Source organism: Chrysemys picta, chromosome 1, assembly GCF_011386835.1.
Source record: "Chrysemys picta bellii isolate R12L10 chromosome 1, ASM1138683v2, whole genome shotgun sequence".
Taxonomy (NCBI): domain Eukaryota; kingdom Metazoa; phylum Chordata; order Testudines; family Emydidae; genus Chrysemys; species Chrysemys picta.
The window spans coordinates 39,292,357-39,319,612 of record NC_088791.1 but is presented as its reverse complement, the minus strand read 5'-3'; the positions used below and the strand labels follow the sequence as shown (position 1 = coordinate 39,319,612).

The window sequence follows — 27,256 nt, the reverse complement described above, 5'->3', positions numbered from 1 at the left end:
AAATACCCTGTGTGTAACTCGTTCCCCACCAGAACGAAAAAAACAGAGAGATTTTCACCTCAAAGTGCATCTGATGAAGGAGTCAATCTGTCCTGTGTCAGAACCAGACCTTGACTACTAGAGATCAGATTCCACATTGACGAGGAATGCCCCTCCAGTTCCAAATCATAAATCCAGGGATAACACCATCCTTGTTCTCCATGCCAGCCTCACTGAAGTGCTCCAGGCATTCCGACTTTGATAGACAGTCAAAGTCCCAGTCCTTGCCTCGCAAGAAGTACTCAATTAAGTCCTCTGGTTGAGGATTCAGAGCTTAAATACAAGCATAGGCCTTCCCCGGTGCTGTTTGATGCAGAAGTATTGACTCTGGCTTCCCCAGGGCCATCAAGACTGGTGTCTTCATCTTTATCATATCTGTCTTTTCCACATCCAACAAACTGGGCACTGGTGGCACTGTCACTGAGCACTTACCTTTGATTTTGCAGGCTTTCTAGTGGCAGAGGACCTATAGTGCATTCCACTGTTGCAATGCCCAGCACTGCCATTGGCATTGTTGGCATAATCTCTGCAGCATTGATGTCTTCGTCTTCTCACCCTTCCATGTCGGCATCGCTGGCTCCATCAATACCATTGGCACTTCCAGCTCTGATTCCATCATCAGTGTTCCAGCCTGTTTCGTTCACTTGCTCCCTTGATGCCATAGGATCACCAGTAGGTGTGCCCATTATCTAGACCCCCGCATACACCAACAGGGACTGCTTCTCCATTTACTGTGAAGAGTTACATCTCTTCCTCTGATTTGGACCATGAAAGGCTGGTATCCCTACTGAGGTTTCAGTCACCCTATATACCTTGTTTTAGAGACATTAGGACCCCACATTAGGACTAGCAAAGGATGTATTACCCTCCATGACCTTACTGGTCCTGGGATGTTCTAGAGAATCCAGACCTCCATCGGAGCTGTGATCCAGGAGGAGGTCCCCTTCTCCTTTACAGGAGTCCTCCAGAGAAGCCCCTTTTACAATACCATAGCCTCCTCTAGTGCCTGGGGAGGAAGGAGAGATAATGGAGGAACCCCTAGATGTGTTCCACACTCCCACATATCCTCTTCTCTGGCTGAGACTGCCACCCCAGAATCAACATTCCCCCTTCTGGAGAATTTCAAGGTCTTCCAGGACTTTATAAAGAGGGTGGCCACATCCCTGGGGGTGTAATCAGAGGTTGTGCAAGACAACCCCTGTAAGCTCTTGGACATATTACTATCATCTGTCCTAGGAAGAATTGTCCTGCCTATTAATGAAGCCTTGCTGGAACTGGCCAAAACCCTTTGGCAGATTCCAGCTTCCATCCTCCCAACATTTAAAGTGGGTGGATAGACACTACCAGGTTCCTCACAAGGATTTTGACTATTTCTTTACCCAACCTGGTGGTTATGGCTGCCAGTGAATGTTCTAGGAAGTCACAACCTAAGGCTACCTCCAAGCATAAAGAATGCAAGAAACTTGATATGTGTCGCAGGAAGGTTTACTCCACTACTAGCCTTCAGATGATGGTGTCTAATTTCCAGGCATTGTTATCCAATAAATGTTTGTTTATTGGTCAACAATTTCCAGATTCGCTGGCAAATTGACAGAGGAGTGCAGCGAGCAGTTTTTAGCCATCATTACTGAAGGTCACCTCACTGCTCAGACATCGCTCCAAGCAGCACTGACATGGACTCACCCTCTATAGCTACTGTCATCTCCATGAGATGTTCCTCTTGGCTAGCCCCGTGGGAGCTACAAAACACAATAGAGGATTTGCCCTTCAAAGGGACTAAATGGTTTTCTCAGAAAACAGCTGATGCCATGCACAACTTAAAAAGACTCTTTGGCAATACTCCATGCTCTGGGAGCATACACTTCAACAACACAGAGAAAGCATTTTAGGTTTCAACCATACTATGGAATCTCCTTTCAGCAGAGGTCACAAGGCACTGCCAAAAAGAGGTCTCAGCTTCCCAAACATCACCGGTTGGCATTGTCTACAGGTCCTTCTCAACCAGACATCTTCGATTTCTAAACAGATGTTTTGACTATTCTATGGAGGGCTACATATTGCCCATATCACTCTCCCTTCCTTTGGGAAGCATCTATCTCCCTGTTACAGTGCTTGGGAGTGGATTACAATGGACAAATGGGTGCTTAGGATTGTAAAGGAGAGATATGTCATCCAATTTACTTCTCTTCCTTTCCCCAACCTACCTTCCCCATCCCTTTTCAGGGACTCGTCTCACAAAGCCATTCTATTTCAAGAGATATGCTCTCTTCTGGAACTGGGAACTACAGAAGAAGTCCCTTACCACCACAGAGGGAAAGGTTTCTATTCCTGGTACTCCCTGATCCCAGAGAAGTTTGGTGGCCTTCGTCCCATTCTAGATCTAAGAAAGCTGAACAGTTTCATCAAGAAAATCAAGGTCAGGATGTTACACTCACTTCCATTATCCCTTCCCTGGAGATTGGCATGCTGACCTTGATTTGTAGGATGCGTACTTACAAGTAGCAATACATCCTGGCCACAGGAAGTATCTTTCATTCACAGCAGGCAACAACTAGTACACAGTGCTCCCCTATGGGCTGTCATCAGGGCAACTGCATGTTGTGGTAGCGGCCCATCTGTACAGTTTAGGTGTTCAGAGTTTTCCTTACCTAGGCTATTGGCTTTTTCATGGAAAAACAGGCATCCAGATCCAAAACAGAATCCTCATCATCAAACAGATATTCTCTCAACTGGATCTGAAACTAAACTTAGACAAATCAAAGTTGCAACCAGCACAATACATAACCTTCATAGGAGCAGACCTTGATGCCACTACTGCAATGGCTTTCCTTCAGACAGAAAGATTTCAGTCTGTAGCCTCTCCATCCAAAAGCCTCAAGTCCAACCCCATGACAAGAGTGCATTCCTGCCTGCAGCTCGTGGTCTCTTGCACATATATAACTTTGCATGTCAGACTTCACCTTCGCTGTCTGCAGGCCTTGCTCCATTTGGTATTTTGGCCAACGAGGCACTCTCTGGACATACAGATTTGCATCCCTGTGTGAGTGCTTCAGTCTCTGGACAGATGCTTGAATATGGGGAATGTGTGCAAAGGAGTTCCCTTTCTGTCTCCAGAACTGACCTTAGAAACAGATGCATCTATGATAGGCTGTAGAGCCCATCTTGGTCCACTTTGGGTGCAAGCTCTTTGGTCACCTCAGGAAGTCTCTGCACATAAACCTTTAGAGCCCCAGGCTATTTGTCAGGTCTGCAAGACATTTATGTTCACTGTCAAAAACCAAGTGGTGCAAGTCCACAAAGACAATACCTCTGCTATGTTTCATGTCACCAGGCAGGGAGGTGCAAGGTCAATTCAGCTATGCCAAGAGGCTATCCAGCTTGGAACCTATGCAAAAGAAACAAAATTTCCCTGCAAGCTTTCCACCTTCTGGGAGTGAGGATCACTACTGCAGACTCCTTCAGTAAGGATTTCATAGACCACAATGAAGAAGGACATCCTTCTCCAGATCATCCGTCAAAGGGGATACCCAGTACTAGATTTGTTTGTGATCACCTGAACAATAAATGCAAAACAATTTGCTCAAGGGTGGGCTAAGAATCCCTGATGGATGCCTTTCTTATCTCATGGTCCAGTCACATACTATATACATTTTCTCCAGTACCTGTCATTCCAAGGGTATTCAGGAAACAGAAAAGAGACACGGCAACATTAATCCTAGTGGCCCCAACTTGGCCAAGGCAGTAGTATTTCACAGACCTACATCGACTTTCTGTCCAGTCTCTGATAACTCTATCCCTATTCAAAATCTCCTGTCTCAGAACCACAGCAAGTCATGGAATTCCAACTTGCAGTCTCTTCACCTCATGGTATAGCTAATCACTGGTTGCATACTCATGAGAGATTGTGCTTCTGAGATGTCCAAGCTATTTTAGTGAGCAGCAGAAAAGATTTCCAGTAGAGCCACTACAGAAAAGTGAAAGAGATTTTCAGTCTGGGTGCATGTGATGAAACCTGGGGTGAAACCTGGACTGTTGGACTCTTGAGCCCTCTGTCTAACCAACCTAGGGTATCCATCTCATGCTGTGATGCTGTTGTTAATCCACAAACCTTTGGCAGGTACTGTACTTACACAGACATCCACAGGCAGGGCTACACCCAACTGAGTTACATGAATGCTTTCCCCAGCCACTCATGAACCAACAATAGAGAGGCTCCAGCCAATTCCTCCCAGCTCCCCAGCCTAGCACTCCAGAACTGTACTGTCTTGCCCTCGTCAGAAGCCTGACCAGTGTAAGTTCATTACCCAGTCCGCCCCTTCCTCAGTGTGGAGAGGACACACACTAGCCTTTGTAAACTGAGCTGAGATTTCCCAAGCACTTCAACCAAAACACATTGTTTTAGGTAAAATATAAAACAGATTTATTAACTACGGAAAGATAGATTTTAAGTGATTATAAGTAGCAAGCATAGAGATCAAAGTTGGTTACTTAAGAAACAAAAATAAATTCGCAGTCTGAGTTCTACACACTAAACATGATTTGAATCAAACAGTGTCTCATCTTGAAGGATGGTATGGTTCCTCAATACACAGGCTGGGATGCTTTTCTAGCTTGAGACCAGCCTCCCCAGTTCAAAGTCTTTGTTCTCCAGATGTGTTTCCAGATGTTGAGTGTGGGGTGAGTGAGGCCAAGTCATAATGTCACTTCCCCTCTTTTATAGTTTCTTCCAGCTTGCTGGAAAGATCTTTTGATGCGGGGATCAGGCAGTCTGTATTGGTCAAGCAGTCTCCATTGTCTGTGTGTTGTCTCTGAGAAGTCTTCTGGGATGGCGTCGGGAGTGGATTTCCTTTAATGGGCCATCAGCCCTTCTGGCTACTCCATAGTTGTACCTGAAAGGCTGGTTGTGGGTTTTCCCAACCTCACAACATATTTCAGTAACACACACATAGCAAAACTTCATAACTTCTCATACAATGGTAGCACAGGATATTAATGTTCAACGGATCAAGACTTTTAAAATGATACCACACAAGGCATACTTTATACAAAATGACAGTAGTGAATATGGAGGTTCCAGGGAGCTGCTATGAGATGCAGAGTGCCACAGTGCGATCTTAATGTTTATCTCCCCATCACAGAGGTTAGACTTCTACTGACTACCCATTACTCCTGAAATCATCTGCCTTTCATTTAGTTCCATGAGGGTCCACCTGGCTTCCATATCTGCAGTTCACACACCAGTTGATGGGTTTTCTATTTTCTCTCGGCCTTTGGTTTCAAGATTTCTCAAGTGTCTAGTCAATGCCTACCTGCTTGTGTCTGACCCTGTACCTTCATGGGACCTTAATCCTCTGGGACCCTCTAGTGACAACCTCACTATCTTTATTGTCTATGAAGATGGCATTTCTGGTGGTAACCACTTCTTCAAGGCGAGTTTCAGAACTTCAGGCTCTTCTAGCTGACCCTCCTTTCAGTCTTTCATGAAGACAAGGTTTCCCTTAGGCCACACCCTAAATTCATGCCAAATGTAGTATCAGTTTTCCACCTGAATTACGCTATCTGTTGTTTTTCACAAAACCCCACTCTTCATAGGTGCTAACTTTTGTTTTTGCCGGTGGGTGCTTTTAAAGGGGAGCGTGTGTTGCGGGGGGGGGGGGGGGGGACTCTGCTAGTTTTGGGAGGAGGCTATTTTCAGTATACTTATATACTTCTTTCATATTCTAGTTAATGAATGTATCTATCATTGGTATCTTTACTATTTTAATAATGATTCAGTTGTTATGAAGTACTTAATTACATTATCATGAATTACAGTATATTAAAATCATTCCAATCACCTACAAGCTGTCTTCACTAATGTCCCAGTTTAAAGACATCATGTCTCACTGTAGATTTCTGGATAAAACTGTCAGCAATCTTATTTACTGCTAGTTCCCTGGTATTGTCTTGATGCACGTTAAGGACAGCTACATTATTCAGTTGCGTCTCTCTCATTGATGACTGGAGATAATTTTTAAGTCTTCTGAAGCTGGAGAATGAGTTCAGGATGATAAAGGCACAGTGAGATGGATCCTTATGAATTTGCAGTACTCTGGAAACATAGTGCTTCCAGAGTACTGCAAATATCTCCAAGATCTCTTTCTTGATGGGTAACAGCTAATTTAGGCACCATCATTTTTTATGTATAGTTGGGATTATATATTGCCATGTGCATTACTTTGGATTTAACATTGAATTTCATCTGCCATTTTGTTGCCAAGTCACCCAGTTTTGTGAGATCTCTTTGTAACTCTTTGCAGTCTGTTCTGGACTTAACTATCTTGAGTAATTTTGTATGGTCTGCAAACTTTGCCACCTTTTTGCAGATCATTTATGAATATGTTGAACAGCACTGGTCCCAGACCAGTACAAGCCCCTCGGGGGACACCACTATTTACTTCTCTCCATTCTGAAAATGGAGCATTTATTCCTGCCCTTTATTTCCTATCTTTTAACTGGAGTGACTGGGAATGCTTTCAGGATCATCTAATGATCCTTAATGTAATTTAATGACAAGCCTTTTGTATCTTAATCACCCTACCTCTGTTTATAAACAAACTCCCTGCTCCAAAGGCAGAAGTTGTTAGCAGCACAGAATTCATCACATTTGACACTCAAGCTCTGGTTCCTGGGTGTTGAACACCCACAATTTTTTTTCCGTGGGTTCCTGAGCTCCAGAGCACACACGGAGTCGGTGCCTATACCACTCTTCCAAAGCCAAAGAAAGACTCCACACCTTAGATATTTGCATAGCTTTGGCATTCTATCTAGATCACACTATGTTTAGAGCAGTGTTTCTCAATGACCAGTCCTTGAACTTGTGCCAGTCCCTGAGATCTCCCTGACAGTTTCAGAAGGCAGCAAGCCAGTCTTTGTTATCAAAAAGCTTGAGAAACACTGCTTTAGAGAATCTCCCTGGCTCTTTGTAGTGTATGCGAAGGGAGTAAAGGCCATCTAGTGTCAATTCAGCATATTTCCGACTGGATTTATGACTGCATTAAACTCTGTTATGATCTTTCTAAAGTCTCTCCTCCACCAAGCATTATGTCTCACTCCACCAGGGCTTAGTCCACGTCATCAGTTTTCCTCAACAACACTCTGATAACAGATATCTGCAGAGCAGCAACGTGGTCATCTGTACATACCTTTTCCAGACATTTCGCCATCGCTCAAGCCTCTCATGACAATGCCAACTTTGTCAAGTTCGTGCTAGAGTCTCTGTGCAGATGACCCAAAGTCCCACCACCTGGAAGGGAACTGCTGATGAGTCACCTGCAGTGGAAAATATATGTGTCCAATCATTCCAAAGAGGGAAAAGGTTACTTGCTTGTACAGTAACTGTTGTTCTTCAAGATGTGTTGTGCACATATACATTCCATGACCCTCCCATCTTTCCCACTACTGCAGACACTAGACACACAGCGGTGAGAAAAAATGGAGACGGAGGTGGTAGACAAGCCCCTTTTATGCCCTAGACTCAGTGCATGAGGAGAACAAAAGCACATGCACAATTTAGTTGTACTGCTGGCAAGTCTCTGACTCGAGTGCGTTGGGTGCACATACACCTGCAGTAGAATTTATATGTGCACAAAACATTTAGAAGAAAAAGTTACTGTACAGGTACGTAACCATTTTTTTTTCAAGTTGCATGGTAATTTGCATTACCATACTATTATGTACTGCCAACTGTAGTGAGATTAAAGTATTTTGATCATAGTAATAATACTTAGCTCTTATATAGTGCTTTTCATCAGTATATCTAAAAGCACTTTACAAAGGAGGTGTCATAATCCCCATTTTACAGAAGGGAAAACTGAGGCACAGAAAGGGGGAGTGAATTATCCACGGTCAACCAACAGGCCAGTGGTAGAGCTCAGAATTGAGCCCACATCCCTCAGGCTAGTGCTCTATCCACTCAACCATACTGCCACCTCAGAGACTTCAGTGCAGATTAAAACACAGTGTGTGTGTGTATGGTGAGGGGGGGGGAGGTGGAATTTGGGTATAGTGTTAGAAATTTAGAAACATGTAGAAGTTAGAGAGAGGTAAATTTATAACCCAAACAAATGTAATTTCCTATTTGCCAAATTCTATAGACAATCACAAGACATCTTTGGCTGATTTGTCATACTTTTCCAAGACATCTGAAAACAGATAAATTGCATATTGATTCTGTGGCCCAGATCCTCAGCTGTAGGTGTGGATTTTTGTGCTTCTCTGATCCTGGACTGGCTGTGCACCAGGCTGATCTATGGTTGCTAGGGTGATTCTATACTACTGGAGGATCTCCTTACACTGGAGTGATCCTCTCAAGGCCAGCTATGCCACCTTAACGGCTGCTTTGCACTGGCTATGTAGTGCAAAGAGACTTCCGTACGTGAGACAAATAGTTTATTCTAGCCTCTCTACTTGCCCATTTCATAACCATTATAATATCTCTCTGATGATTCATTATATGGCTCATGGAAACCGCACAGGGAACTATTAGTCATTAGGTCTGACATGGGTTTATTGCTAATAATTTGGAGGATATTGGACTCATAAATATTAAATCTCTGTTTAATTCAAAGCACTTTATGACTTAAAGCAACACCATCTGTGGAGGGCCTTTGTTATTCTTCAGCAATGTTACTCATCTTCACAGATAACTTTTAAAAAAATGTTGTAAATGTTAAAATAAATACCGTATGTGGGCCAATCCCAGGCTGTGCTGTGGCTGCTTTGTGGTGCTTCCCCAGTGCAAAATAGCCCTGGAGTTAGCGTAGCCAGCCATTTGTGGATCACCCCAGCGAATGGGAATCTTCTGGTGACAAAGGGCATGTCTACACAGAAACTAGACAGCCATGGCTGGCCTGTGCTAGCTGACTTGGGCTCGCAGTGTTCAGGCTGCAGGACTATTTCATTGCTGTGTAAATTTCTGGGCTTGGGATGGAGCCTGGTGTCTAGCACCCTGTGGGATTGGAGGATCCCAGAGTTCAGGTTCCAGCCTGAGCCTGGAAGTTTTCATAGCAACGAAACAGCCCCGCAGCCCGAACTCCACGAGCCCGAGTCAGCTGGCACGGGCCAGCCACAGGTTTGTCTTTACTGTGTAAACATATCTAAAGAATTTGCCTGCACTACCACATTCTTCCTCAGCTGTTAACATAAGAAGTGTGGCCAAGAAAAAGGGTATGTGACTGGGATCTCCCTGCATCCTGGCACTCTCTGGGTGCGATATCAGTCTTTTTGGACCATTGGCAGCCAATACAAGTTAGACACACCTTCAGGCAGCTCTGATTTATCCTGGGACAACAGTCTTGTGGATAACTGGCCCAGGATCTGTCAACTGCAAAGGTGGCTTTGTCACGTTTGTTACCTACCCCCTTTCTCCAAGTGGCACTGCATGCTCCTCAGCCACAGAGGAGGATCATGAGGAGTGAATTCATGTGGTTCCAAAATCCTTTCCTAAAACATTATAAGATTTGAAACCCTCCGTAGCCAGATGTAGCATTTACAGAGGCAGGTGGTAGTTTCGGTGAGGATTTCTTCTAAAGTTTAGAAATATCTCTTTTAAAATATGAAGTTGATACTTCAGCCAAATAGTATCTTTATTATTTTGTTGTTCTTTGTGCTGCCACTTTCTCTAGAAGCTAAATGTGTCAAGGATCACAATATGCCTAGACCTAAACATGACACAGTGAGGAAGATCAATTTCAGTGCCCAAAAGAAGGCCTCTGAAATCTGCCTGTTCTGATTTTCTTCAAGAAGCATGGTATGCAAGCTATATGTCCGAGACAAGGTATAACTTTGATCATTTAGAAAGCACGACTGACATGAAAGAACCATAGGAACTTATTAATCATGGATTAACAGTTTGCTAAAATTGTATAGACACAGTTACGTTTTTTAATATTACTTATTTAATGCAGTTTGATATGGGTTTCTGTTGGCAGATAAATTTCAACTTGATTCTGCTAATTCTGCTGGAAATCTTCATGGCAACTACTGTGATCATTTCAGCTAGGTCTAATGAAGACTGCTGTAGGAGGAAGAAAGTAGGTTTTCCCTTAAGAACTACAATTTGTTAATTTAATTTTTGTTTGTTTTCTTAAGCATGTGTGTTTAAACAGGTCACTTCTCCCCTTCTTTCATTATGTTGACTAAGTTCTAGTGACTTCATCTTTATATAATAATTTTATATTTAATTGTGTAATTGATTCAGAACAATAAATAAGAGAAATCAAGGTACAGGAGACACTTGTTTGCAGCAACACCTTGCAAGAACAACCGCCGCTTAAAAGCAATATTTCCCCTGGGAACTCCCCTACTGTGACTTGTCTACTTGGTAACAGTAACATAGACGCCACATAAGAGCAACATTTGTGACGTTCATAGAATCATAGAATATCAGGGCTGGAAGGGACCTCAGGAAGTCATCCAGTCCAACCCCCTGCTCAAAGCAGGACCAATTCCCAACTAAACCATCCCTGTTGTGATGTCACATCCAGGGGTGGAGATGGGGGGCAGATAAGGTGTTCCCCCTCTGCCCCAAACTGCATCATTCCACTCCCCTCCTGACCCTTCAGTGCAGCTCCAGGGCACAGAGTCTCGTCCACTTGCCCTGCCTGACAGAGCCTGCATGGAGAGCATACATAGTGGGAGGTTGGGGAGAGGATCTGGAAGAGAAGGGATTTTTCGGGGGGGGAAGCTGGAGTCAGGGGAGCAGCAGAGGCACAGCTGAAAGGTTTCCTCCTCCTGTCTTCAGCATCTGGCTTACAGGCAGCGGCAGGGGGTTGCTGTTTTGAAGTGGGACATATGGGGGAGCCCCCCCATGCACTGAGATGTCCCCTCCATCTTGGTTGCCAGTGGCAGGGTGTGGGTGTGCTGTTTTGCAGTGAGGGTTCGGGGGACCTCCCTCCCCAGGGCACTGGCCTGTCCGCTTCCCTGCTCCTGTCTCCGCTGTCTGTGCTAGGAGCCACCTCCACACTCCTCCCAGCCAGCCAGCCAGCCCTTGCCAGAGTGGGGCATGAAGCTGCCAGAAGAAGCATCCTCAGCCTTTCCCCGGCAGCTAGGCTCACTCAGACATTTTGCAAACTGGGGGCTCCCAGGCCAAACACAGGGTGCTCCTGCCCATTCCCCCAAAACTTGGGGTCTCCAATCCTGCCCCATCTCCAAAACATAGCTGCCACACCCCTTCTGAAACACTCTTAACTCTTCAAACACTTTTGGTCAGATGACACTCCCCTAACAGCTTAGGAGCAACAGCAAAAGGGCACCAATATGTTGCTACTAATGAGCGTCTACTGTAATATAATGATGCCCAAATTTTCTCCCATCTCCAAAGGTGCCAGAGGGCCATGTGCAAAGTGTGACTACTATAACTGTACTTGCATCTTGCATCTGAAGAAGTGAGGTTCTTACCCACTTATGCTCCCAATACTTCTGTTAGTCTTAAAGGTGCCATAGGACCCTCTGTTGCTTTTTACAGATTCAGACTAACACGGCTACCCCTCTGATATATAACTGTACTGTGCACCATGGTCAGGATACCATGAGCTCATGCAGGGCACCCATATTCCTTGCTTTTTGTAGAGCGTAACTCCATTGGGACACTTTTGACAGTAGACAGGTAGGGTGGTTGAAAGACACCATAATTGTGCAGATACTCTGAGCTATTCCCTGTCCTTCAGGCATGCATATGTGCAAAGCTTTGCTGCTGTTCCGAGGCGTGAGGAAGAGGGTAGATTCCTTCCCACATTGCCTATGCAGAGTTCCCCAGTATTAACATGGGTAGCATGGGCTGAGTGCTGGGTGCAGGATTTGGGGCTGTGGGTGGGATTTTCAAAACCACCTTAAGTGACTTAGAAAGTCAATGACACTTGTGCTCCTAAGTGACATAGGCACTTTTCAATATCCCACCTTATATGATTTCTGCAATAGCACATGCTTCTTCCCAGAATGAAGCAAACACCCACAGATGCTTCCTGTACCATGAACTGCGGTGGGTGAGGTGCTGGCATAAGAGATAGCTATCCCACACTGGTAGAATCCTTGTCTGGGGAATCTGACAAGTTTATGGCCCTTTTGCAACACTGTAGTAGTGCAAATGGGCTGCACTGTGGGAAACTGGCCCTGTATCTATGCCATTTTGTAATCCAGTGGTAATGCTGTTTGATATGCAAAGCTATGTAGCAAACTGTGGCTTGATTTCCACTCTAACTATGCCAGTAAAGGCTGAAACTGCTGTGAGGGCAGCACACTCAGTCCCAGAGGGAAAATGGGATGAGTGAGAATGAATGTCTTCCATTACTTAACAGAAACTGTATAAGGGCTGGATTCTTCCACCTTTTGGGACTACTTTGTGTAGGAAGGTTCTGCACTACATGAGAAGGAGTGGCTTACTCTGGCCCTAATATGATAAGGAGTGGGGTCTCATGTTTTCTGAGTGGATTCCATTACAATTTAGGGCCTTCATTAGTAATGATGGAAATATATGAGCCTCAAAGATGAGAATACAAAGTAGGGGAAAATATGAAATATTTATGGTTCAGTGAAGGATATAGAAAATTTCTCCCTCTCAGAAAAAAATGCTTTGTGTCCACATATAAAACTTAATATGTTGTATTGACAATGCTTACATTGGACTAGTTTGTGCTTTTTGGGTCTCCTGAGATCCTATAGAAAGCAATTGTGATTCAGAGAGCTATGATTCCTTCCCTGCTCCCCACTTGCTCCCAGGGGGAGGAAATTTGCTGCTGACCCTTACTTCCCTTTTGATCATCTGCTGTGGCCAGTGTGTTAGGGGGTGGAACCAATGCTCTACTCATTCCCTGGGAACAGGGCATGCAACACCTGCTCTTCCCCACAACCTTATAGTCAAGCTGTAGGCAGACTTCACAAGTGATTGGGGGGATACGTCTGACTGCCCCTTATACTGTGTAGAGTCAAGCCACAACCTGGCCCTTATTAAACTGCATACTTCTTTCAGATTATGTTTCTTTTTTACCTTTAGAGTACCGTATATGACAGTACCAGCATTTTGAATGATGTCAGCTTTCCTACTCGAATTCTGAAATCCTATTCAGTAAGAAAAGCTTTGTTTTCTTGAGATATATGAATTTATTCTCTCATCTTTTCATGTACTGAACTCCTTTAAAGCCTGTGAGAGTTCTGTGTGTAATAGCTTCAGGAACAGGCTTGTTATAATATGGCAACATGAACATGAGATACACGTGGATGTTGCAAGATAAATTCCAACTGTCCTAAACAGGAAGGAAAAGTCTACTTGATGATTAAATAAGAAACAATTGTAGACATGACAATTTATTTTTGATTGGAAACACTGAATAAAATTGTAAACATGTAGAATGGGTTCAGTCCTACTCCCATTTTAACTAATGGAAGCTTTGCCGTAGTCTTTCATGAGTGTAGTATTGGCCTCAAACATTTCTCATGTCATAAATGCATCCATTAACATCTATGAGACATCCTACCTACACAACTGAAATGACTGTAAAAACGTAGTCAAATTCATTGCTAATTATTTTGGTGCTCTAATTTTTTCAGGTAATTGAAGTGATTATTGGAATTTCTGCAGTATTTGGTGGAATAATTGCTTTGAATATGGATGTGTTAGTCTCAGGTCCATACCTTTCAGTAACATTCTTTTGGATTTTAGTGGCTGTAAGTACTACACTATTAAATGTAGCTTTTTATACATTGTCTCTCTAAGCCTGATGTTTATTTGGCTCTCAAATTAATTTTCAATCACTGCCTTACAAAAAATTAATGCTTTTTAACGATTGTGCTAGATTATCTAACATGCCTGCTTTTTGATTTACAACACTGTATTAGAATGTAAGTGCCTTACTTAGGTAAAATTCCCATTGAAATCAGCAATAAAATAAGGCTATTAAAGGGTTATTTTTTACTAAACAGGTCTATGTTTTTAAAATACCATCTTTCGGTCTGCAAAATTAAGATCTGGGTTGAATTTCACTACAATGAAATCCTTAGGATGCCATTGTCAGCCTATCATCTTGATTAAATGGCTGTCCCAATTACATACTTGAACCTGCTAATAATTGGTGGTGAACATTCATCTCCGTGTAAAACCCTTCATGATGATAACAACATAATGAGAGCTGCAGATAGGAGAAGAAGATTCATAAGGGGGTAACTGTGCAAGCCTCCATTCCACTGAGGGGACAGGTAATGGAGAAGCCACTGGGTCCATGCTTACATGGATCCGGTGGTTGGCAATCTCCTCAGCACAAAATGGAGGGGGACACCAGTCCCCGGGTGAATTCACCCAGAATCCTTTAGCGTGCTAAATTCAAGCTCAGTAGGATGTTAGCACATCGAAGACCTACTGACTTAGGCTACGTGGGTAATAGTCTCATCTTGATAGGTATAGTTTAGTAGTACAGAACACTCCATTAATGGCAATAAAGTTTTTGAGGTAATTTTTCTTCCCATTAAATTAGTACACATCTACCCTGATATAACACGACCCGATATAACATGAATTCGGATATAACACGGTAAAGCAGTGCTCCGGGGGGGGGGGGGGGGAGCGGCTGCACACTCTGGCAGATCAAAGCAAGTTCGATATAATGCGGTTTCACCTACAACACGGTAAAATTTTTTGGCTCCCAAGGACAGCGTTATATCAGGGTTGAGGTGTACCATAAATATTGCCTATACAGTGTTATACAAAATTATAACTTTATAACAAAATTTCACATTATTTGGAGCAAACTGAGGACCCAATTCTCAGCTAGTGTAAATCAATGTAGCTCCACTGCAGTCAATGAAGCTATGCCAATTTACACCAGCTGAGGAGCTAATTCTTAATGTTTTCTAATGTCTTGGTGTTCTTTTCAGTGCTTTCCAAGTGCCATTGCAAGTCATGTAGCTGCTGAATATCCAAGTAAATGTCTGGTAAGTATATGTGCAATGTTCAGATATTGTGCTATAATGGAATATTATGAATAAAGTCCTTTGGTGATAATCATACAACTAATATATGTTCATGGTAAAGTGACCATAAAAAGTTATATACTAAATATAACAAAATAGATGTCAGGGGTCCTTGGAATACTCAATTAATACTGTTAGAAAGGAGGCTAATGGAGTGCTTGGCTCTGTACTTATAAAGTTAATTGTACTAAAATAGAGTTCAGTTGGCTTTCCTCATGCGATATACCATTAAACAAAATAGATTTTTAATTGATTAAAATGTACAAAATATTTATTTGTACTGGATATTTCAGGGGAAGTTGTGGACATTACTACAGAGATGGTAAGGAGAGTCAGCAGGGGCACAAAATGGGTCTGCCTCACCAAACAGCTAGTAGTCCAAATTCTGTTCTCAGTTAGACCCATGCAGCCACACTTAAGACGGTAGTGATCTACGGCAGTAATTGAAACAGAATTTGACCCTACAGAATTATCTTTGAATGAAAACCAGCCTATTATTATCATAAGGAAACTTACCTGAAACCACCAAAATCTGTTGGTTTAGTTATTTAGCATGTATAGCGCGCATGGGGGGGAGGGATAGCTCAGTGATAATGTTTGGCTGTAATTCTCACTGTTTCATGTAAATGAAAAAAATAATAGTGTCCCTTCCATGCTAGCCCTCCTAATCCATTTTTGTTTCCTCTGCCTGTACTTGAAAGACATATTCAAAACAGAACAAAACAATACAACAACCCTCTTGAACTTTGAATGGAAATGAGTTTAAATGTACTACAAAGCAATAGAGTTCTTAGCTAGTAGCATTTAGCCTCCATAGTGAATATTCATTTATTTGAATTCCTGCTTCTGTACATACTTAGAGGAGAGATCTGAGCATGGGTGGCTTGCAGATTGGGCCCTTTCTATATATTTTTACCACACACTCCCATTACACTTGCTGCAGACAGAAGTGGAATCAAGAACCAATGTTATTTGCTCTTATTTTTATTTCTTTAACACAAGTTTAACATCTTAATTTAAAGTTTAATATCTTGTTTTAACTAGGTTGAGGTCCTGATTGCCATAAGCAGTGTCACTTCTCCATTGTTGTTCACTGCTTCTGGATACTTATCCTTCAGTATCATGCGAGTTATTGACATCTTTAAAAATTATCCACCAGGAGTTAAAGTACGTATTTTACTCTTTTGAAAAATTAGCATCCATCAATTAGCAATTCAGATGGAGTAAATAAAGAGTATTATGAGTTATGTATCATAAGAATATAGAGAGCTGTATTACGGAGAATGACTAAAATGTTCTGGAAATTACTCTAAAAACTTATATAACATCCTAAAACTATCCTTTCTATAGTTATTTTGAACCATCCTATAGAAGACTATAACAGGGTTATAGTTCTCCATCAAATTCTATAGAATGGTTAAAAATAACCTATAAGAAGGTAATTATTTTTTATTTAAATTCCATAGAACTTTTCCATAACAGCTCAGCAAGTGTTCATAAAATTGTGGCTAACAAACTTCAAAGTTCTAAACTTTCAACTCATTTCCTAGGATGCCTACCAGTAAGTGGCACAGTGGGATAGAGTGCTAAATGTTCACCTGTAAACACTTGGATTCATTCAAAGCTTGGTTTGGGGAAAAATTAATAGAGTTTGTAGATCCCAGTAGCCTGTGTTGCTGAGGAAATGTACTACTACACTCTGCACCAGCTCAAGTTTCCTGAGGGCTTCATGCCCAGGTACTCAAAGATATGTGAATAGAAAGTGAATGATTTACACCAAACTAAAACTAACAAATTTCACCCAACTCTGTTCAAGACTTTTCAATGCAGTTTAGTTTTCCAAAACAACGAAGTGTTTGATCAGTCAGCTAGAGAAAAAATAAGGTGTCATACTGAGACATGTAAACTGTGGGAGAACTCCAGAAAATATGAAGTGAGAGAAGGCAGAAAAGACAGGTATGATAGTTAAATACCTAACAACTTGTATACATTTTTATTTTTAGCAATCTTATGATATACTTCTGTTACTTCTGATGCTGATGCTGTTAATTCAGGCAATGCTTACCATTGGCACTGTCATCCAGTGTGTAAGTTACAAGACAAAAATGAAGCTGCATGATTCATCTTGGGCAATGCCACAGATTAATAAACAGGAGTACAGAACAATGGAGGTAAGCGTCTAATATCTGACTATAATTTTATAATATCTATAGTTTGTGAATGATTTTCTGTAAAATTTGAGCAATTTATTCCCAATTATCACCAAAAATTGCCCTTTAAAAATGTAAGGGATGTATTTATTCATGCTAAGGCTGAATTTCACCCTGAATGATTTATTTTCCTGGTTAAATTAGGATACTCAGTACAGTAATAGTTTTCTTAGTTGACTTGAGATATTCTGTGTATAACAGACTGGTAATGGGACACGGAACCCTTAAAGAGTGGTAACACTTATGAAGAGTGACTGTAAAATTTTTTTGCTGGGTTCCAGGTTTATTGTTTCTCAGTTACTTCCAGAATGAACTGTTCAGTTTATAAGTAAAATGCTTGTTATTTCTAGCCACCAGTCCTGCACATTTCTTCTGTGGGTAAGGCCAGCTGTTTGCTTGAGAGGAAGAAAGGCCTTGAGATTGAAGCCCATTACTAAGATCAAGATCTGGGATATATTCCTGCCTAGGTCATAGATTTTCCGTGTGACCTTCATAGATTTTAAGACCAGAAAAGACCTTTGTGATCATCTAGTCTGATCTGCATAACACAGGCCATAGGACTTCTCTGAGTTAATTCCTGCTTCAAGTCCGATAGCTGTGTTTGAATTAGAGAATATCTTTTAGAAAAACATCCAACCTTGATTTTAAGATTGCCAGTGATGGAGAATCCACTGCTACCCTTGGTAGGTTCCTAGCAGACAAGTGTGCCAGCCAAAAGAACCCCAAACCAAACAAAAAAACCCAACAACCAAAAACCCACCTACTGGGACCCTTGTTGGAAGTATCAGCAAAGAAGCCAAGGATCAAATCAGGCTGTGACTAAATCTACGCTCTGGTCACTCAAGGTTAGGGTTGAGGATATTAAACAGTGTGAGGAATCTTGAACTGCATTTCTAGTCCTGTATCAGTTCTGGGGAAATGTACAGTAATCTTCAATTTTGTCCATTTGGCACCTTTCACAAGCAAATTAATTAAACTAATTTAAAAGAAACAGATAAATGTCCTCTTTTGCTGGCTGTTTCTATTCAGAAAAAAATATTATGGAAATATATCGGGACTTAGTAGAATTAAGAGTGAGCCAATATATTTATGAGAATTTGGTGCTAATACAAAATTAGTGTAGAAGGACTATATACATACAAGCCTTTTTGGAGAACAAATAAATGTGTATGGTGAGTGTAATATGATGAGTCCCATTGGATTCTGCAAGCTCTGAAGTTTGTCTAAGGTCTGCTGAACTCCTCATCTGATAACTTTGTTGGCTCAGTGAGGTATATTTTCCTGAATAAATGAGATCTGACCCATTATGCATAAAATAGGTAATAGCTATTTCATTAATAAAGATGTTTTATTATTAATTACATGCTGCAGGTTCCTACTGAAGCCTCTAATGTGGCATTCTCTGAAGGATAGTGTAGAAGGGGCACTGCCACCTCCAAAGCACCTCCTTGCAGCTGAGGTTGGCTGGGCATCTAACTCCCCTTAAAGGGCCATCCTTGTGACACACCTTCCCCTGCCAGAGCTGACCTTCACCCAAAGATAGGCTCGACAATGGCTAACAGCTGGTCATGTCCTGAAGCCAGGGGAGCACTTCCTATTCAGCTGCAGCCAGCAAGTCTACTAAATTCTTGACAATGTTCTTGTCCTCCTCAGTATGATGTGACCGGGACTTGGGCTCCACTGTGTGTGCTTTAAGTAATTAATACAGTGGATATCTTACTCCATATTTTGGAGCATGTGTTCAGCACATGCAGTACTCCCTGAATGTCTAGTTCACAAGCAACTTCTAAGGTGGTCAACAACACAGAGGTTTCACCGTGGCTGAACTGATTTAAAGTTACTGCTGCTTGGTCTCTTGGAGAGCAGCCTCCCTGGATACAAACACAAGCACAGCCATCGGAATTAAAAATGTCTCTATCCAAGTCCAACCTCCATTCAGGTCTTCCAAACACTAAGGACTGTGCTCTTTTTTTTATAGCTGTTAACACTTCACTCAGCAGCACCCACTTCTGGTCCAGTGGAACACTGCCACTTCCCAGTCTACCTACCTAGTACATGTGGCAGCTTTGAAGCTGTGATTTGTTCCCCATATCAGCTGCAGGAGGCAGCACTGAAGTGCTTATTGATTCTTTTTTAGAAAAAAAAAATTTTTTTTTAAGAAAAATGTTAAAGACAGAAGATGTTTAGAACTTTTCATAATACCTATAACCTGTTTTGATTGATATTTTTAAAATGTCAGATTATTCAGTGATTTTATTTTGAAAATGTTGTATCTATCTATATCTATCTATTGCAAAAATAACTACATATATATATATTGCAAAACTTTCAAAATACAGCATATAATCATATTATATATATATGAATTAATATTCCTAAATTCCCTGGAACAATACATTTGAATCCCAGCCAGGCTGAGTAAGCTTCATCATCTTTTCAAATGAGGTAAAACTGAGTTGTCTTTTATAGTTATTATTATTTGTATTGCAATAGCACCTAAGAGCCTCAGTCGTGGATCAGGGCCCCGTTGTGCTAGGTGCTGTACAAACACAGAACAAGCCCTGCTTCAAAGTGTTTACTTCTTTGTGTAGGGTTTTCAGCTGAAATCTTAAAAACCAAAGTCCTACTTTATGAATTAAAGGATGGTAGTATAATTAAAGCCAATCAACATAGGTTTATGGCAAATAGATCCTGTCAAACTAACTTGATATGTTTTTTTTTATGAGATGACAAGTTTGGTTGATAAAGGTAACAGTGCTGATGTAATATACTTAGACTTCTGTAAATTATTTGACTTGGTACCCACATAACATTTTGATTAAAAAACTAAAATAATAAAAAATTACTATGGCACATATTAAATGTATTGAAAACTGGTTAACATATATCTCAATGTAATTGTAAACAGGGAATCAACACTGAGCTGGTGTTTCTAGTGGGTTCCTTCGTGGATCGACTCCTGGCCCTACTTTATTTAACATTTTTAATAATGACCTGGAAGAAAACATAAAATCATCACTGATAAAGTTTGCAGATAACACAAAAATTGGGGGGAGCGGTGAATAATGAAAAGGTCAGGTCACTGATACAGAGCAATCAGGATTGCTCGGTAAACTGGGCATATACAACCAATATGTATTTTAATACGGCTAAATGTAAACGTATACATCTAGGAACAAAGAATGTAGACCATACTTACAGGACGGGGGACTCTATCCTAGGAAGCAGTGACTCTGAAAAAGATTTGGGGGTCATGGTTAATAATCAGCTAAACATGAGCACCCAGTGCAATGCTGTGGCCAAAAAGGCTAATATGATCATAAACAGGGAAGTCTTGAGTAAAGGTAGAGAGGTTATTTTACCTCTGTTTTTAGCACTGGTGTGACCGCTGCTGGAATATTGTGTCCAGTTCTGGTATCCAAAAGTCAGGAAGGATGTTGATAAATTGGAGAGGGTTCAAAGAAGAGCCATGAGAATGATTAAAGGATTAGCAAACATGCCTTATAGTGATAGACTAAAATAGCTCAGTCTATTAGCTTAACAAAAAGCTACTTGACAACAGTCTGTAAGTACCTACATGGGGATCAATATTTGATATTTGATAGGGGCTCTTCAATCTAGAAGACAAAGGTATAACAGGTATAACAGGATCCAATGGCCGAAAGTTGAAGGTAGACAAATTCAGACTGGAAATAAGATGTAAACATTTAACAATGAGGGTAATTAGCCATTGGAACAATTTACCAAGGGTTGTGGTGGATTTCCATCACTGGCAATTTTTAAATCAAAATTGGATTTTTTAAAAAATATATACTCAAGTTCAAAAGAAATTATTCTGGGGAAGTTCTATGGCCTATGTTATATGAGGTCAGATTAAATATCACAATGGATCCTTCTGGCTTTGGAATCTGTGTGCATGGATATTAAAGATCCTATGGCACTTCTGTAAAAACAGGGATTTGTCCCAGTGTCCTTAGCCAGAATTTCCATATTGGCCATTCTTGGCAATGTGTTGTGCATCAGTGAGTTGATGCACTTGACCCTAGGGTGGCTTCACTTCAGTGATGCTGTATGGTTATGATTTCTGAAGTGTTTTAGGATTCTTCAGGATGAAAGCCACTAATTAAATGCAAAATAGAAAACATTTTTATGATAAGTTTTAATAAATCAGCCCACATTCTTATTTCTGTGTTCTCCTGCATATTTACTTGCTTTAATCATTAACTAAAACACTGTTTGAAACCTGTTTGCCTCTAGGTTTCCAATAATACCATAAAGGATTTTGACAAAGACAAAGCCTGGAAAGCTGTTGTGGTACAGATGGCTCAGTAAGGTGGATTCAGCAAGTAGAATAGAATACAATAAATCAACTGTTAGATTTAAAGCTTCTTAACCGTAGCAGTTTGTAGACAGTGCTATAGCTCCAGCTGTAGGGACCAAGGAATAACAAAATTTATTTTCAAGCTAAATACTGTACCTTTCTAATAAATTTGAAATATATAGGTGAAATTTCTTAATGCAACTTTATCTTTTGTGTAAGAATATTATTTGATGTTAGGTTGCTGATAGTATCTAAATGTTTAGTGTTCTGTTGCTTTAAAAGATCCCTTTGGAAACAAGGTCATAAATTACTTATGGGTTATGGAGATATGATTTTTTAAATAAATATGGCAATACACAGTAGGTCTCATTTGTTTGCAAAAGGCTAATATAACTGCAATTATGCAGTCAATATAACTGATAAATGCTTTTGTAAAGTTATGAGTACAGGTCATAATTGATATTTTTGCTTATACTTCACTTTTGTAGGAGTTGTAAAGGTGTTTTGCATCTCAGTACTTTGTATAAAATAAAGGTCTTTATCACAAGGAGTCTAGATGTGGATTGAAGTCCAGTTTGCATAGACGAAAACGTACAATTCTTTAAAATATTTTTCTGTAACAAATTTATGGACTGTGAAAAAGGAGAAACAACCCTTAGTTGTTATCAGCCTTGAAAAGTCACGAAACTCTAAGTGCTTGGCACAAAATCTATAAATCTTTTGACTCATCCTGTAACTTAATCAGAATGAAAAAACAAAACAAATAATATTATGTGGGATGACTGCTGGGCTGAATGCCTTGTTTCACTGGAATCTGTTTGCTCTTTCACATATGAAAATGTATCCTTCCTAAAAGTGATTTTTTCCCCTTTTCATATTTTTATTTTGCTAACAACCTTTGATAATTATAAAATAAATCATGTTTAAATGAAGTGTTTATCCCTCAAAGTCCTATCTATTCCTCCTACTTTCTCATATATCTATCTCAAAGTCACATGGATTTGTGACAGCACAAGCATTTCCATGACAACTGGAGACCCTTTGGCTTGAGAGGCATTTTCCCTGCTGACAGGGCATTTTCCATGACGGGCCCTAGACTTTGGAATTCATTCCCTCCTTTAGTCCGAAATAATCCAAATTAGTTGATGTTAAGGGCACACTGCAAGCCATCTCTCTTTTCCCAGACTTTTGAGGAGAAAGGAATAAGCCAAGGGCCAGGATACATATAACGAGGGTGGAGATCTGCAGCTACATTGGGACTTTTTCTTTTCTGCTTTTGGGGAGCTTCATTTATTTTTGCATTTTTAATACATGGCAAAGGCTCTTACGGTTTTCAAGAACCACTTTAAAAACATTTATGCAACTGGGAAAAAAGGAAAAATACCCTCTCCATCCCCTTAAGATTATGGATGTATTTGGTGCAGCAGTTTATGACCAGCTAATCTACCCTTCACCAGAGGTTGCCAGAGACTTTTGGACCCATATTGAAAGCTGATGCTTTCTGTCATAGATGTTACCATTCAAAGTTTGATATATCCATCCTTCATAAGAACATAAGAAAGGCTGTACCGGGTCAGATCAAAGGTCCATCTAGCCCAGGATCCTGTCTACTGACAGTGGCCAATGCCAGGTGCCCCAGAGGGAGTGAACCTAACAGGCAATGATCAAGTGATCTCTCTCCTGCCATCCATCTCCATCCTCTGACAGACAGAGGCTAGGGACACCATTCCTTACCCGTCCTGGCTAATAGCCATTAATGGACTTAACCACCATGAATTTATCCAGTTCTCTTTTAAACTCTGTTATAGTCCTAGCCTTCACAACCTTCTCAGGTAAGGAGTTCCACAAATTGACTGTGCGCTGCGTGAAGAAGAACTTCCTTTTATTTGTTTTAAACCTGCTGCCTATTAATTTCATTTGATGACCCCTAGTTCTTGTATTATGGGAATAAGTAAATAACTTTTCCTTATCCACTTTCTCCACATCACTCATGATTTTATATACCTCTATCATATCCCCCCTTAGTTTCCTCTTTTCCAAGCTGAAGAGTCCTAGCCTCTTTAATCTCTCCTCATATGGGACCCGTTCCAAACTCTTAATCATTTTAGTTGCGTTTTCTGAACCTTTCTAGTGCCAGTATATCTTTTTTGAGATGAGGAGATCACATCTGTACACAGTATTCGAGATGAGGGCGTACCATCGATTTATATAAGGGCAATAATATATTCTCAGTCTTATTCTCTATCCCCTTTTTAATGATTCCTAACATCCTGTTTGCTTTTTTGACTGCCTCTGCACACTGCGTGGACCTTTTCAGAGAACTATCCACGATGACTCCAAGATCTTTTTCCTGACTTGTTGTAGCTAAATTAGCCCCCATCATATTGTATGTATAGTTGGGGTTATTTTTTCCAATGTGCATTACTTTACATTTATCCACATTAAATTTCATTTGCCATTTTGTTGCCCAATCACTTAGTTTTGTGAGATCTTTTTGAAGTTCTTCACAGTCTGCTTTGGACTTAACTATCTTTAGCAGTTTAGTATCATCTGCAAACTTTGCCACCTCACTGTTTACCCCTTTCTCCAGATCATTTATGAATAAGTTGAATAGGATCGGTCTGAGGACTGACCCTTGGGGAACACCACTAGTTTCCCTTCTCCATTCTGAGAATTTACCATTTATTCCTACCCTTTGTTCCCTGTCTTTTACCAGTTCTCAATTCATGAAAGGACCTTCCCTTTTATCCCATGGCAGCTTAATTTACATAAGAGCCTTTGGTGAGGGACCTTGTCAAAGGCTTTCTGGAAATCTAAGTACACTATGTCCACTGGATCCCCCTTGTCCACATGTTTGTTGACCCCTTCAAAGAATTCTAATAGATTAGTAAGACATGATTTCCCTTTACAGAAACCATGTTGACTATTGCTCAACAGTTTATGTTTTTCTATGTGTCGGACAATTTTATTCTTAACTATTGTTTCGACTAATTTGCCCGGTACAGACGTTAGACTTACCGGTCTGTAATTGCCGGGATCACCTCTAGAGCCCTTTTTAAATATTGGCGTTACATTAGCTAACTTCCAGTCATTGGGTACAGAAGCCGATTTAAAGGACAGGTTACAAACCTTAGTTAACAGTTCCGCAACTTCACATTTGAGTTCTTTCAGAACTCTTGGATGAATGCCATCTGGTCCCAGTGACTTGTTAATGCTAAGTTTATCAATTAATTCCAAAACCTCCTCTTGTGACACTTCAATCCGTGACAGTTCCTCAGATTTGTCACCTACAAAAGCCAGCTCAGGTTTGGGAATCTCCCTAACATCCTCAGCCGTGAAGACTGAAGCAAAGAATCCATTTAGTTTCTCCGCAATGACTTTATCGTCTTTAAGCGCTCCTTTTGTATCTCGATCATCAAGGGGCCCCACTGGTTGTTTAACAGGCTTCCTGCTTCTGATGTACTTAAAAAACATTTTGTTATTACCTTTGGAGTTTTTGGCTAGCCGTTCTTCAAACTCCTCTTTGGCTTTTCTTATTACATTCTTGCACTTACTTTGGCAGTGTTTATGCTCCTTTCTATTTGCCTCACTAGGATTTGACTTCCACTTTTTAAAGGAAGTCTTTTTATCTCTCACTGCTTCTTTTACATGGTTGTTAAGCCACAGTGTCTCTTTTTTAGTTCTTTTACTGTGTTTCTTAATTTGGGGTATACATTGAAGGGCCTCTATTATGGTATCTTTAAAAAGCACCCATGCAGCTTGCAGGGATTTCACTTTAGTCACTGTACCTTTTAACTTCTGTTTAACTAACCCCCTCATTTTTGCATAGTTCCCCCTTTTGAAATTAAATGCCACAGTGTTGGGCTGTTGAGATGGTCTTCCCACCACACCAAAAGCTTCCAATGTCTCGGGAGGTATACTTGCGTGCTAACTCTTTCAAGAAAGGCAGCAGGAAACCCTGATCTCTCCTATAATGTTGTATCTTCAATATGTGGAAAAAGTTCACTCCCAACTGATGTTCAAATAGAAACAAGAATGGTTTAGTTTGGGTTCACTGGGGCAGAAAGGAATGTTGTCTTTACAAAAATAAAGCAAAAACCACTGGAACAACTTTTAAACATCATGGATGGAATGAGAACTGAGAGGTTGAAAACATCATCCTATCAGGGTTTAGGTATTTTGTTTAACTGGTTTGCGTGTACCATTTTGTGGGTAGGGTCGGGTGAAGGTTTTATGTGAAGTATTTTGAGTGTATTTTAACTGGTTGTTTTCTATTTCTTTTATATGGTAACATACTTGCCATTTGTAAAACTAAATCCTTGTCTCCAAGAAGTTGCCTTCTCAAATTTATGATCGACCAAGGCCTTTCAACACATCAGACATGAAGAAAGACTATTATTTTATCACTGGGCTTGAAGGGAAAAGAAATAAAAAAGGGACCATCATGTCCTCTTGAGGGCTTAATTCTCTTATATAGCCCAAACCAATTAGATGCTGAGAGCCCCCAACTTCCATTGACATCAGCATTAATTTGAAAAATTGAGGTATTCTGCACCAAACAGTAATAGCCCTGTAGAGAATCCATTGATTTAGTCCTTTACTTTGCGGCAGGCAAGTTAACTTTTGATTTTCAGGAATGGTGGGGACAAGCCAATGATATGACAATGGCATAATGTCATGTGTTTCACCAGTGGACCTATCACCAGAGACCCCAAGGACTTAAAACACTGGCCACTTCACCCATCACTGAAGTTTAACTGCCTTAGAGGTAGAATTGTCAGCTGGTTAACAGCATACTACAAAGAGTAGCAGCCGTGTTAGTCTGTATCCGCAAAAAGAACAGGAGTACTTGTGGCACCTTAGAGACTAATAGATTTATTAGAGCATAAGCCACGAAAGCTTATGCTCTAATAAATTTGTTAGTCTCTAAGGTGCCACAAGTACTCCTGTTCTTTCAGCCAAGGTGTTTACCTCCTTTCCTGCCTGCCATCCTCTCATCCCCCGTGGAGTCAGAGAAGGCAGCAATGTTCCTTGGATGTACAGATTTGCCATTCAACTTAAAAGGTGCGCCAGGGCAAGCCGTTTGCCTGCATTTACCCCACACGCTTGGTAAATCCAGCAGCATGGAGGCCATTAATGCTGCAGCTCTGGAAGTTTGGTCAACTCCATTAAAGAAGTCCAGAATATCGAGCTAAGCTATCAGGTATTTTAATACGGAAATCATGGCCAGGCAGCTCAGCCTCAGCCAGATTGCCTTTATTACCCACAAACCCGGTACTGGTGGGAATATACTCCTGTAAATCTAAATGCCTCTTCTATCCCCAACGTCACCGTTTATCTTTCCTTGCCAAGCTGACCTGAGTCCCGGTTCCCTTCCCACTGACACCTCTAGGTGCTAGCGATTCCAAGCCGCAGCTCCAAGACCCCTGTCCCTGTGTGCGGAGTGGGGTTTCCAACTCAGTGGGAGCAGGAGCTGCTTGCTGTGGCAGTGACACCGTGAGCAGCATGGTGCTACCACACCGCTCCCTGCACGCTCTGCTGCCAGGAGCAAGTATTCTCTTTTGCTGCCTTGCCACGCCACCTCTCCGCGCCTCTGGTGACGGGTTCAGGGGTAGCAAAGTGTGAGGGACCGGGGGGGGGAAGTACTCCTGCTTTTGCTGATCCGCCTCCCTCCTTCCCCTGCCTC

At 41.2% G+C, this 27,256-nt stretch overlaps 1 protein-coding gene across 5 annotated transcripts in view; it reads left to right on the top strand.

The window, feature by feature from the left end:
• The window catches only part of MLC1 (modulator of VRAC current 1), a 39,066-nt gene extending 16,564 nt beyond the window's left edge, over positions 1–22,502 (top strand). For all 5 annotated transcript variants that reach the window (XM_065555094.1, XM_005286101.5, XM_042844255.2 and 2 more), the window contains 7 exons: positions 10,011–10,112; positions 13,070–13,141; positions 13,624–13,740; positions 14,944–15,000; positions 16,084–16,206; positions 17,043–17,210; positions 21,507–22,502. In XM_065555094.1, the coding sequence (XP_065411166.1) occupies positions 10,011–10,112; positions 13,070–13,141; positions 13,624–13,740; positions 14,944–15,000; positions 16,084–16,206; positions 17,043–17,210; positions 21,507–21,581 (714 nt within the window). In that variant the 3' untranslated portion in view covers positions 21,582–22,502. The remainder of the gene's footprint in view (positions 1–10,010; positions 10,113–13,069; positions 13,142–13,623; positions 13,741–14,943; positions 15,001–16,083; positions 16,207–17,042; positions 17,211–21,506) is intronic.
• The last annotated feature ends 4,754 nt before the right edge of the window (positions 22,503–27,256 follow it).